Source organism: Morone saxatilis, unplaced genomic scaffold (genome assembly GCF_004916995.1).
Source record: "Morone saxatilis isolate NCDOM2014 unplaced genomic scaffold, NCSU_SB_2.0 Contig24, whole genome shotgun sequence".
Lineage (NCBI taxonomy): Eukaryota > Metazoa > Chordata > Actinopteri > Moronidae > Morone > Morone saxatilis.
The window spans coordinates 17,967,579-17,980,296 of NW_023339807.1; the positions used below are offsets into that span (position 1 = coordinate 17,967,579).

General features: G+C 37.5%; 1 protein-coding gene across 1 annotated transcript in view; it reads right to left on the minus strand.

Annotated features, from left to right (window-relative positions):
- Positions 1–1,647: 1,647 nt before the first annotated feature.
- LOC118335772 (hemicentin-1-like) overlaps positions 1,648–12,718 on the minus strand; it is a 37,347-nt gene continuing 26,276 nt past the window's right edge. Inside the window, 10 exon segments of the mRNA XM_035672199.1 lie at positions 1,648–3,893; positions 4,022–4,077; positions 4,191–4,225; positions 4,598–4,700; positions 5,024–5,365; positions 6,499–6,562; positions 6,699–6,735; positions 7,083–7,089; positions 10,154–10,402; positions 10,538–10,813. Coding sequence (XP_035528092.1) covers positions 3,741–3,893; positions 4,022–4,077; positions 4,191–4,225; positions 4,598–4,700; positions 5,024–5,365; positions 6,499–6,562; positions 6,699–6,735; positions 7,083–7,089; positions 10,154–10,402; positions 10,538–10,813 — 1,322 coding nt within the window. The 3' untranslated portion in view covers positions 1,648–3,740.

Sequence of the window (12,718 nt, forward strand, 5' to 3'; positions counted from 1 at the left end):
TTCACCCACCCACCCACTTTTTAATCAATCATATGAGACAAATTCATTGTTTTCTTCTTATTGTTCTCTTAGCTTTTTGGTTAACTGTTTACTTTTCTAATGCAGGATGTAGCTGTTTAGCAGAGAGTGAAGGCTCTGTAAATATAGCTTGTGTTCAGGGTCTTCAAAGTTTAGATAAAAATCCAAACTTAAAAAATAACAATTTCATTTAATTTTCCCCACAGAAACGAACGTGTATATTTCTTAAAGGTTTTGATGTAAGAAGCAGCTAAAATGATAGTCTTAAAGACAGATCTGCAAAATAGGGTTTCTTTGATTTATATTGTATATACTATATTACTGTATTTCAAATATTGTTGATTATATGTCATTTATTTTAATATGGACCCCAGGAAGGATCCTCAACATTATACTGACAAACATGTTACAGTTATGACTAACTCCATATGTGTCTAAAATAAGGTGAAACTACAAATATGTTTCCTTTTTGCTAATTTTCACTCAGAGGTGCACAACTCTTTTCCAAATCAGTTTTATTCTCTAAACATTTTCAGCTATCTTGCCATAATCAGGGTGGTGTTTCCTCAATTATGGATGGGACTTAATTTCCTTGTGCAAATGCACTGTCTGAGTAGAAACAAGAAAGCAGGACGTCACTAGGATTCATATCTGTGCACAGCAAGGTCAGGATTAATGCAAAGGGAAGAATGGGTAAAGGATTTTCACATCTTCAGTTTTTCAGTAAAACTTTATTATAATAATTTAATCAATTAATGCAAATGTAAACATCAACAATAATTTACAGTAGGATGGACAGCAAATCAGACTGTGGTTGTACTGGGCAACTTCCAGGTGTGAAATAATATGTTTAGGGCATTCCTGAAAAAGAGCATTGCTCTCAGTAAACCCCCTTATACAATAGTTTTATTCTAGGATGGCACCATTTACAGATAACAGATAATTCAGATAATCTCTAAAAATATCCCAGCCATTCACCACAACATCTGACAGACCCATTGAGACAAATACACTTTTACAAAATACCTTTTTAACGTTAATTTTAAATTTTATATTAAATATTTTATGATGTCTGTATCAGAATAAAACTTGGTGCAAATATTAAATATGTAAATGGAAGATTCAGAAGGTGACTATTAGTAGTTGGCTTATTAATATCATGAATGGATTATTGAACAGGCCTACAAGATACAAGCCCTGTGTTACCATTTCTTGAAAGTCAATCAAATTACTACAGAGACACAAAAAAACAGAAGAGATGCAAAGATGGTAGAAACAGAGTCAAAATGCCCACAAAGACACACAAATGAGTGTTGTAAGCTACCAAATAACCATTTGAAATGCAAGAAACTACCAATGTACATCATTCCTTCCACAATGTCTGATTTCTTCATAACATAGATTATGCAAGGCTCATTCTCAATAGTACTACAGTGACAGTGACTTTGCTTTTTAAGTGAAACATTTGCAGGCATTTTTTCTTTTCAGTCTGAGTAATGCCATGCGCTGCTGTGGAAAAACGTTAATGGTGCACTTCTTACAAACAACGCTTGTCTTATCTTTTTTATCTATTTCCTGTCATGATGCAGCTCTATACTACAAGAGAGAAAAGAGAAACCACAGGTAATGTCTGTGACAATGAAAAGGTTTATTAAGCCACGCTAGCCACTAACAAACAGTTCTGTTTTAAAGAAAATGTACAGACAATTCGTAGACCCTTACCCATCTGCTTTTCTGCATGATTTGCTAAACAAGCAACAGGACTGAAATATCTCAAATGCATTACATCGGGTGTAAAAAAAAAAAAAAAAAAGTCCAATCAATGACTTTCAATACAAACTAGATGTAAAAACAGAGCAATATAAAAAATACAAATTAGCCCTTAAGTAAGTATAACAAAAAAGAAATGGCTTTGTTCTCACATGTTCTGCTGTACAAAGTGAGCCATAATCTCACACCCACATAATCACACTGCCAGGAAACCCTGCCAGAAGGTAACACAAGGACTGTTGCTAAATTTCAGTGATTGTATGCATCATTACAACAACCACATTTTATCACCTTTTTACATATCATTCTCTGACTGCAACATCTGCATACATCTGCACAATCTGGCCAAAGTAGACAGAATACAATGTATGGTAAAATCCCAGAACAACAACTACTACCAGTAGCTTATTTGTGCTATTGGAATATATTCAGTATTGAATCATAATATGCAATTCTTGCTTTTGACTTATAGCCACTGCAGGTAACTTTGAAGAAGCAGGCAGGATTAGGAAAGAATTTGAAGTACAGTACACTTACAAGTCCAGCTCTAAAAAGCTCTCAAAAAACACGCTCACGATTCAAATTCTAGGCAGTAAAAGACACAGACTTTAAACATCATAATGTCCAATTAGTTGAATTATAATAAAAAAGGAATCTAGGAAGTAAACTGCTGAAATTGGGGATGTTTGTCACTTTTAAGGTCCCTAAGCGTCATTAGCTGGTAAAATTAACATGCCACACTAGTGTTGCACAGGTTAGTTCCTTGTTTATTGTGTAATTTTCAATTTTTTTTCTTCCTTTTGGCCTTCTACCTTTGATGGTCAAAGGGTAAAGGAGGAACAGGAACTTGTTTTGAGGTTGTTGGTTTCTTTTTTTTTTACAACGTTCTCAGGAACAGCACCTGTCTGTGGGGAGACTTTAGCGTTATGGCCACAGTCAGAATCGCACGTCATGAGAGCCAGATAGTATCTTTACTTTACAGATCCACAACTGGAACAGGACTTCAGGTCCAGTAACATTTATAGCTTTTTTAATAGTGGGGGAGATGAGATAGCTGCACTGAGCTGGGAGCAACTGTGACCTCTTAATATTATAAGTGTTAATTAATGTTATATCTAACCCAATAAAAAAACCATAAACAGGGGGAGACCCCTGACCATAAACAATGCAACAATAAATTGGCTGTATGTGTGCCAATCAACCAACAGTCAAGGTTGTTGCTATCCTATGAGCCAGGCTTGCAGCTCTTTCTGACAAAACAGTATGCTAATGGATAGCTGTCATGCTAAAGAGAAAGTTGGCCATTTCCTGGTTTGGGAGTTAGAAAATATGGTCACCCTAGCCATGGCTGATAATTGCTTATAGCTGAAACACTGAAACACAATTGTTGTTTGCCAATAATAAACAAATAAGATATTGAGGCCTATCTGACAGTGCAGCTATCCTGTTTGTTTTATTCCTTATTACCCTGCATTCAATAAAGCGTTAAAGTTTTGGTGCTGTGCATGTCTTTACTCTTCACCAAACTAATGATATTCACATCAGCTTTAGCTCAAATGCTTGTATGCTAACATGCTAAACCAATAGGGTTTATACTGTATTGATGCTAAACATCAACATGCTAGCATTATCACTGTAAGCATGTTAGAATGTGTGCAACCTCACAGAGCTGAATATAGACAGAATACTACCGCCAATAAAAGCTCTGCTAACTCTGTGATAAATATATTGCCTTTCTTTTGTCACCTGCTGTGAGGCTGTGTTGGAAACAGCTTGGTTTGGTACGGGCCCATGAGAGCACGAATAGAAGGCGCAGCTGATTTACTGGCAGCTGTCAGGATATACTGGTTTCAATGAATGACACCAAAACGATGGTAAATGCAACCTGCATACAGCAGTTTCAAGAAGATATTTTTTTCTTCAGCAAATACATAAAAAAGAGAAGTTCAACATTACTTTAGTGAATCTAATTTGGGTGGCCGGCGAAAAACTACAACCTCGGAGTATGCAACATCATCAGCATATGTGGTCTCTGTACATTGGTCAGTGAGTGTAGGTGTCACATCTCTGAATGGTTTCAGCTTGACATCAGAGTAGACCACATCCTATGGTAAAATGTGGAAAAAAAGTGTAAAGATTCTGTTGCTCATTATGTTTCTTTGCTAAAGCAGAAATCTCTCTTTTTCTTATCACAACGACAGTATAAGTAATCTGACAGAACGTCTGAGCTCACCTCCTCTCTTACAGTGACAGATGGCCTGGCCACATCCATCACTGGAACATTTGTATCTGAAAGACAGACAAGCTTTAGTCAAGGGAACTGAAACAAACAACAAAATATATAAATCAATCATAGGCTGTTAAGAAATAGAACGATAAGGAACTCATGATTTTGTTCTCACCGATGTAGATGCGGTGTCTGACCGAAGAATCCGGTCTAAGTAAAGGAGAACAAAATTCAAATCGATTAGTTTGAGTGATTACCTTATTTGATTTTTGACTTGAAATTACTTTATTTTTTATTATACTAAAAACATTATTGTATTAATTATGTATCCCTTGTTAAATTTAAAAAAATGTTGCAGTATATGTACATAACAAAGACCAAAATAGAGGAGGAGAAGGAGAAGAAAATCCTTTCTTAGTCATTGTGTAGTTATTAAAATATGTATCAAATGGATGATTAATGCTGATATATCTGTAACAGCTTATGACACAAGAGTCTTGGTTATGAGAAGAGCTTGTTTTTCTACAGCCTCTATACTCCTACGCAAACACATCAGACTCACACACACACACGCACACACACCTTCTGATAAAGATGAGGTAAGCTATGGCTGCCATGATCACTAACAGCAGCAAGACGGCAATCACTATAGCAGAAACCACCCCTGATGATAACGGCATCTGTTCTGGGAGAGAAAACACGACTGTGATTAACCCTGTGTGTGTCGATCATGCATTTATTTTAAGTTACCGGTGTCAGTAATCACAGTTAATTAATCAATGTAGTGTAATTAGTGTAGTTCAGAGACATAAGGTAACACAGCACAATTAGTTTCTGAAGTTGTATCAAGACAATGAAAGCTATGTTACAAATAAAAAAAAAAAATACATATATATAATGAATGATTTAGTGATTAGATGATTTAGTAATGGTCTTGCAATCACACCAATTTTGAGAATTGTCTATATTTTGTGTGTCCAGCTAGTGTAAAATGCTTTTCTTACTCACCTTGAACAACAAGGTTGGTGGTTCCTTCAAATGAACCACTAGGAAAGGTTGCAATGCTGCAGATGTACAACCCTGCATCTGTCATATTCACATCTCTTATGATCAAAGATTGTTCTGCCATCTCCACTCTCTCCTTCAGAAATGTATCATGAACCTTACTTCCATGTATAACACTAAAAACAATAATGAGGATTTTCTCTCCTTCTGGTGGCTTGAGCTCCCACTGAACCTGAGTGATATTGGCGCCTTTTGCTCCTGGGATGAATTGGCATGGCAGGGTGACATCATGCCCGATGTATCCAGTCACTTCAGGCCGGACTTTGACTTCTTGTGCCTCAAGAACTGCCAAAGAAATAAGGTGATGTGCAGTTTTGTTGAAGTCCGCTTGAACTGTCTTTGACTGACTTTGTTTCTTTAGTAATTACTCAATTTGCCTTTTTTCAGTACGATGTAAAAAAAAACTTATCTTTTCACATTACTGAGTATTTCTTATAATACTGATACTGTGTACTATTACTGAACTATGCTCTAAAATGTGTTAACTGTATTCAGTGGAAAGTATCACAACAGTCACAAAAACATCACTCTGCCTGCAATAGTCTGCATAATTATGCACTTTAACCAACTTCTGAAAACAAATGTAACACTTTAGAGTATGCAGAAAATGTACAGCCAAATTCTTCCCAATTTACAGTGTGACTGTTTGTACTAATGGTATACCAGTACAATATGTACCAATACATACATGTAGGTACAAGGGAACAAGACGTCAGGTTGTTGAATTAGAGGGTAACAATGTGGGAAAAACAATTGACACCCTAGGAATTTTAAACTAACCGGTACCCTTTCTAATATGAGCATGAGCCTCATTAAAAACCACACATGGGCCATAAATGAGCGTCCGCCATTGATGAGAAGTGAAGTGAGCGGCAGCTGAGACTGTCTTCTGTGGAGCTGTTGTTAAATGATGCTATGGTATAGTTCTTGTCTGCGGTTAGTTTCCTTTTAGAAGACCCCACCACATACAGCTGAACAACCTCAGGCTACTGCAGTCATCTCAAGTACAATGTTGTAGTATGTATAGTGTGAGCAGAAACATACTGGTTATAGACCTACAGTATGTTCCTGATAATACACTGGACGTCTGTTTGTGCCACAGCATAAACACAAATATAACCCATAGTTGTGTAGGAACTATGTAGTTATCATCTGTACCCCCCTCAATGTTAGTAAGTAGAAATCCTAAAATCCTACCTCATTACCTCATCTTAACTCAAACTTATAGCTTTGTTGTTCAGTACACTGTACTAGCTACCCGTTTGTTTAAAATGCCAACAGTATAAATTTGTTTTTTGAATACCCACATTTTACCTGCTTACTCCCTAACTTTACATCTTGTTCTCTTGGAAGGAATTGCTGTAACTCTTCTACACTGCTGCTCCAAAGCATTATCAAAAATAAAAACACTGTCTTACCTGGTAGTAATGTGATGTACAGCAACTTCAGCAGCATGAGAGGTGAAGTTTCCATTGTGCACAACTACAAGCGGTGGACAAAATAACAGAAACAATATTACACAGTACTGTTGCTGCTGTACATACATACGAATTAATTCACCAGCAATGTTACTGTGGTAGAGTGCTGTAACAGGATGATATCAAGTCAACAAACTTACAGAGTTACAAAGAGGCATATCCGTCGATGTGCAGTTGCTGCATTAATGTGGCAGAACAGAGGGAAGTGTCAATAATAATATGTGGTAAACAGAAAAAAATACAGTAGGAAAGAGGAACATAGTCTGAACAACGACTTTACCAACGCTGATTGATACATCTGTGACAGAACAACGCTGGAATAAGCTTAAAAAATGATCGGGTTGACTCACATACATTACATAAAAACAAACTATAGAGCGCTGTTGTTAGGAGTATACAGCATTGTGTCCACTCCCAGATTCCTAAAGCTTCAAGTTAGATCCAATTTCAAATTAATCAACATTTTACTGAAGTGTGCACACACATATCTTATTAGTGTTTAGTAATTCAAATAACTAACTTACCCTAGAAAGAGAAGATGTTAGGGGCATGGCTGCGGCAGAAGGCAGTTCCCATCTCCCAGCACTTTACCAGGAATAAAAAAAAGTGCTTACAGGCTGATCGTTTCTATATTGAACTTCCCAGTCTTCAAATTCACAAATGTAGAAGTCAGCATGTTGGTTCCTCTCTGCCACACATAGCACCCAGCAGTAGTACAGTGACCTCAGGTGGCCAAAGGGTGATAATGACGCATATATGTGGAAAACACAAATATAGGCTTCAACCTCACTGTTTTTTAAGAAACTAGTTTACTGTTAGACACGCAGGACTGAGTTGGTTTGTGGATTCAGAGCTGTGTAAATATCAGAAGCTGAATCATTTCTGATTGGTTAGCAGTACCAGTGCTTATGGTGGATCAAATTCTCAAATCCTCTCAGTTGCCATACCGTGATGGGACGCAAGAAACCAGGCCAAAGGTATTTATTTAAGTTTGAAAACGAACTACTTTTGGAGCCGATTAGAGTCATAATGTGGCTCGAATCGCTCACGGCTTCATTATCTCACTGTGGTCTCTATAATAGAAGAATACTTGGATTGACGTTTCAACGCGCATGTGTTTTTGCTGTGGGGCCACCGTACTGCCCACGTGTTTGAATTAGTGAGAGGCATGGTCTTGTTCCTCAACCTAAGTTATAATAGCTTAATGTAAATTGATATTTTTTTATTCGTGTAATAATTGTTATATTTTTAGAAACGTTGCATTTGCACAATTCTGCAAATTGCGCTCTACTATTCATTGGTAGGCAGACGTCAGATCTGTGATAATGCTTAATGCCTTTCTCCCCTTTATATGAAGAAGGAAATTGTGGAGAGTCAGATGAAAAGGCATTGTTTGTCTTTTGTAGTGTCTTCAAATGTGAGAATCTGAGTGTTTGTGTGCGTGTTGGAGAGAGTAAAAAGAGAAAGAGACGGCCCCAGGGGACATAAATAAATACTCTTAAAAGTAAAATGAAATGGGAAGTTAGTCATTTAAAGGTTCAAAAAAGAAAAAAGTTTTTAAGCATATGCAAAGAGTTTTACAGGTAAGTTGTAAAAATAAAATGAATATGAAATCAAAAGTTTTAGTAGCTAAAAGAAGTAAACAAGTAAGATGTCCATGAAGTGTGACCCTGTTGCAGTACAGTCCTACAGAGCATTGTCATCAAAAGAGAAACCTTGTATTGCAAGGTCCAAATCACATTCTCATTACTCAGACATGTTGAATGTAGAGATTTTAGAGATTTCAATGTATGGAAAAGAATAAAAACATTTTTTTCTTTCTGTTTTACCTTCCATTGTAGATTCTGCATTTTTGCTCCTGAACAATTCAAAGCTTCTCCTGCTTTAGCTGTACAGTTGTGAATACCGCCAATTGTTTTCACATTAATAATTTAGTAATGTACTTTTTGTTCTCCTTCTTACTATGATTTGACCTTATAAGTATCTTTGTTACACAATGGTCTAATGTCTTAGAGGACACAGGATCCAAAGTAGAAAGCTGTTGTACAGATTTGAAAACCATGTATGCTCAGTCTGTCAGTCAAAGATACGGCTCCCCTCACTCGACAGTTTCAGTTAAGACGCTGGATGATTTACAGTGTGAAGAAACAAACGGGCAGCAACAGCAGAAAACAGAACAGTACATTAATCCTAAAGCCCCACACTACTGACCTTGGGCCTTTCCCCTTTTTTCGAATGTGTGCCCCCTCGTCTCCTCTCTCCTGACCTAACCTGAAGGAGGCTGCATGTCAGAAAAAGTGATGTATAATTATCTGCACCGATCAGAGTCCCTGGCTGAATTAGCCCCAGGTGTCCAACAGGGTAATCAGGTCGGGATGCAAAACTTTGCCTGTTTCAATTGGTCAACCTCGGTTTGTTGCCTGCACGTAAATTACAGGGCAAGACAGGAATAACAAGTGCAACAGGAACAACTCTGCATCCTGAGCACTACACAGTCATTTCTTCAGTAAGATTATCACATATTACTGAGCAAATGACGTGGAGCAATGAGCTGGCTGTGGCTCAGGAGGTAGAGCGGGTCATCCACTTATCAGATTTGGTGATTCGATCTCCAGCTCCTCTCTCTTCATGCCAAAGTGGCCTTCAGTTACTGAACCCCAAATTGCTCCTGATGCTACCCCATCAGTGTATGAATATGGGTGAATGTGACATGTCGTGTAAAGTGCGGTGAGTGGTTGGAAGACTAGAATGGTGCTTTATAAGTGCAGTCCATTTACCATTTACACTCCAGCCTGCTTATTATCACACATACGATTTTAACTCTGCAAGAAACACAAGCTTTTCACATCTAGAGTGAAGGATTTTTTCCATGAACCTCTGTGTCCTTTGGTTTAAAACAGGTGATTATTTCTGCAGTATAAGTTACTATGGAGAACACATTATAAATGTAGGCACAAATGTTTATTTGCAATCTTACATCGGCATGTAAAGATAATGCACAAGAAATGGGAATAATAAATCCAGCTGCTACTCATGAACATGAACATTTATGCAATAATTATATTTCCTATATTGTCTGTAATTAGATTAGTATAAGTATTTTTAATTAATTAAGATAATTGTTTTTCCAATGTAAGAGTTTCCACTTTGTCTCAAGAATGAACAGTTGTAATGAAAGTCTCTTCAACACGTTCTTTTTTATTTTAGTCAGGGTCCTCCGTTATAAGCAAAATCCATCAGGGAAGGAAGAATCTGAAAATAAAACATAAAACATTGTAAATTAATATGACAGTAAGAAGGAACAAATAGATAAAGGGAAGTTAAATATGAACAATAAGGCAGATATTTGATAAATTATTATTCTCACCTTCTTTTTACATTAACCCTCTCAGAGTCAGAGCACTGATCAACAGCACTAAAAACGACCAGCAGGGAGCAGTGCAGGATGCTTCATGAAGTAATAAAGACATCAATTATCACCCTTTGAAATGTCACAAAATCACCATGACAGTAAAAAAAAGAAAAAGAAATATATCATAATGACCAAAAATGTATCCATCACTTCCCTATCTCATGTGAAAAAGTGAAATCTTACCTCTCAGATTCAGAACTGTGGAGTTTTCCAGCATTGTCACCATATTTCTGGCAGTGCAGGTGTAATTCCCAACACTTCCTGCCTTCAAACTCTCTATAATATACATGGTGTTATTAACATGTGTCTCATTGCCGTTGAACATCCAGCTGAAGTGTGCTGGTGGGACAGAGTCCGCTGTGCACTGCAGTGTCACTCTCTGGCCAGGTGCTGCTGCTGATGGTCCAGTAATTGATATGTTGTGTGGTCCAACTGCGTAGAGAAAAGACATATTAATGCTCAGACCTGTAAATGCCTTTAATAACTGCGAAGAGTTAATTTCACCAAATGCAACCAGTTTTCATTCGTGTGTCCATTGTGTTCAGGCCTGCAGTGAGCAGTACTCACAGTTGACAGTGAGTTTATGGACCGCAGTCATGGTGCTGACTGGGTTGCTGACTTGACACTGGTAGGTGCCATGGTTGGAGCTGTGAACAGGCTGTATGAACACTGTCTTGTTGTCCATGGACAAGCTGACTGTACCACTCAGATGAAGAGGCTGGCCGTCCTTTATCCACACTCTGGTGCTGATGGAGCCAGAGGCCTCACAGCTGAGGTTGGTGGAGCTTTTGTCTTCTATCAAGATGGCTGCGGGGCTGCGGATGATGGCTCCACTTACCGGTGCTGTAAAAACATAAAGAGTGTTAATAAAATGAAAATGGTTAAATAAAATAACTTGATGCACTGATACAAATGAACAGAAAGCACAAGTAATTGTTGTAAATGTATTTTGGTGATGATGACAAGCTATTTCAAGGCATTAGCTATTACAGATGTAGGGAATAGGTTGATGAAGGATTAGGTTGGTTATTTTCAATATGTTGCTATATAATATTAGTTCTAGCAGATATTTAGCAATTTTATGATTCTGAACTACCATAATTTTATTCACAACAAATGTTTTATATTTACATTTCCTCTTATATTTCACATCACATATTGTTCATATTTGTGACAAATTAAATGTATAAATTATTTAATCCTTGCAGGAACTTAAAAACAGTTACAGGACATGGAGTTAATAGAATAATGGATTTATTGGACTACATCCAGTTTATCCACCAGAGCCTACTTACCAACACAACCACAAAGTACCACAGTAGCACCACACTGAAATTATATTTTAAATTAAAAGATGTAACGCAATATCAGCAAGGAAAAGGTTGTATTCATTGCACTTGATTACTGCAATGCATTGAATTAAATATTTAATTATAATACAGTGTAAGGTATCAGGTAACAAATCAGATTTTCTGCAACAGATTCAAATTAAAATGTGTCCATTCATTTATTTTAATATAATTTAATTTAATCTTCATGAACTTGTATTAGTACAATGTCCCTTTAAGACAGAAAGTATTGCATACAGGTGATTTCTTATCAAATAATAAAAAAAAAAACCCACCATACACATTTAGTGTGGTCTTCCCCTGTTTCTGCAGCCCTCCGTCTGGTACGATGATGACAGTGTACTCCCCGCTGTCCTCTGGCACCAGGTTCCTGAGCTCCAGGGCCCCTGTGGCTCGGTCTAATGAGATCCTGTTAGCGTGACCGGGTTCAGTGACGTTGCTGCTGGTGGAGGTGATGATGTTCACCCCTTTAAAGCTCCAGCTGACTGAGAGGAATGGAGTCTCCGGAGGTGTGAGGGTGGTGGTGAACTTCACTGTGCCTGCCACAGCTCCGCTAAGGGGCCCCGGGGGTAAGATACCCTCTCCTACACTCATACCTAATAAATACAAAATTAAGAGCCACACTGTTATATTTCTTTGACACTGGGGTCTAAATCTTTAATACAATAAAACAAAATTCATGATATAGCTCATTAAATATTTGAATTGAATCTACCTGAGAAACCAAGCACCAAACAGGCAACCGTCCTGAGCATCTTGATGTCCGTGGTGAATAAGGACTTCTTTGACATTGTCTCACAGTCCTCTCCGAAATCAAAAGGGTCATGGGTGCTCCTGCTCTTTTATTGTCCCACACCCACAGCACAGGACCATCTCCAACCCCCCACTTAGTAATGAAAAGCCCTAACACTGTTTACGATGCCACTGTGTACATACACCGAAATGCCTGTGGGTATATGTTCAGTCAGGAGTTACATAGACTCAGGTTGATGGACTCTGTAGGACTAATTTGTTTTTGTAGAAATGTCTTTGGATCAGACAAATATTGGTCAGCTGTATTTAAGGAACAACTAGTCTTTTTGCTGTAAACCTGTGATAGAAAATGTAATCAAAAGAAGAAGAATCTAACAGCTCAACAAATGTCATCTCTATAAGCTATACATGGACATGGTAATCATACAGCTGTGAATAAGTTTGCCCCTAATAAGGTATGACACAGTCTTTTAATAATAAGCTAGAAAGCCACTGAAATGTTTCTTATCCTGCCAGGGGTCTCATCAGTAAATCAAATACAGTGCCTTGCGAAAGTATTCGGCCCCCTTGAACTTTTCAACCTTTTGCCACATTTCAGGCTTCAAACATAAAGATCTAAAATTTTTATTTTTTGTGAAGAATCACC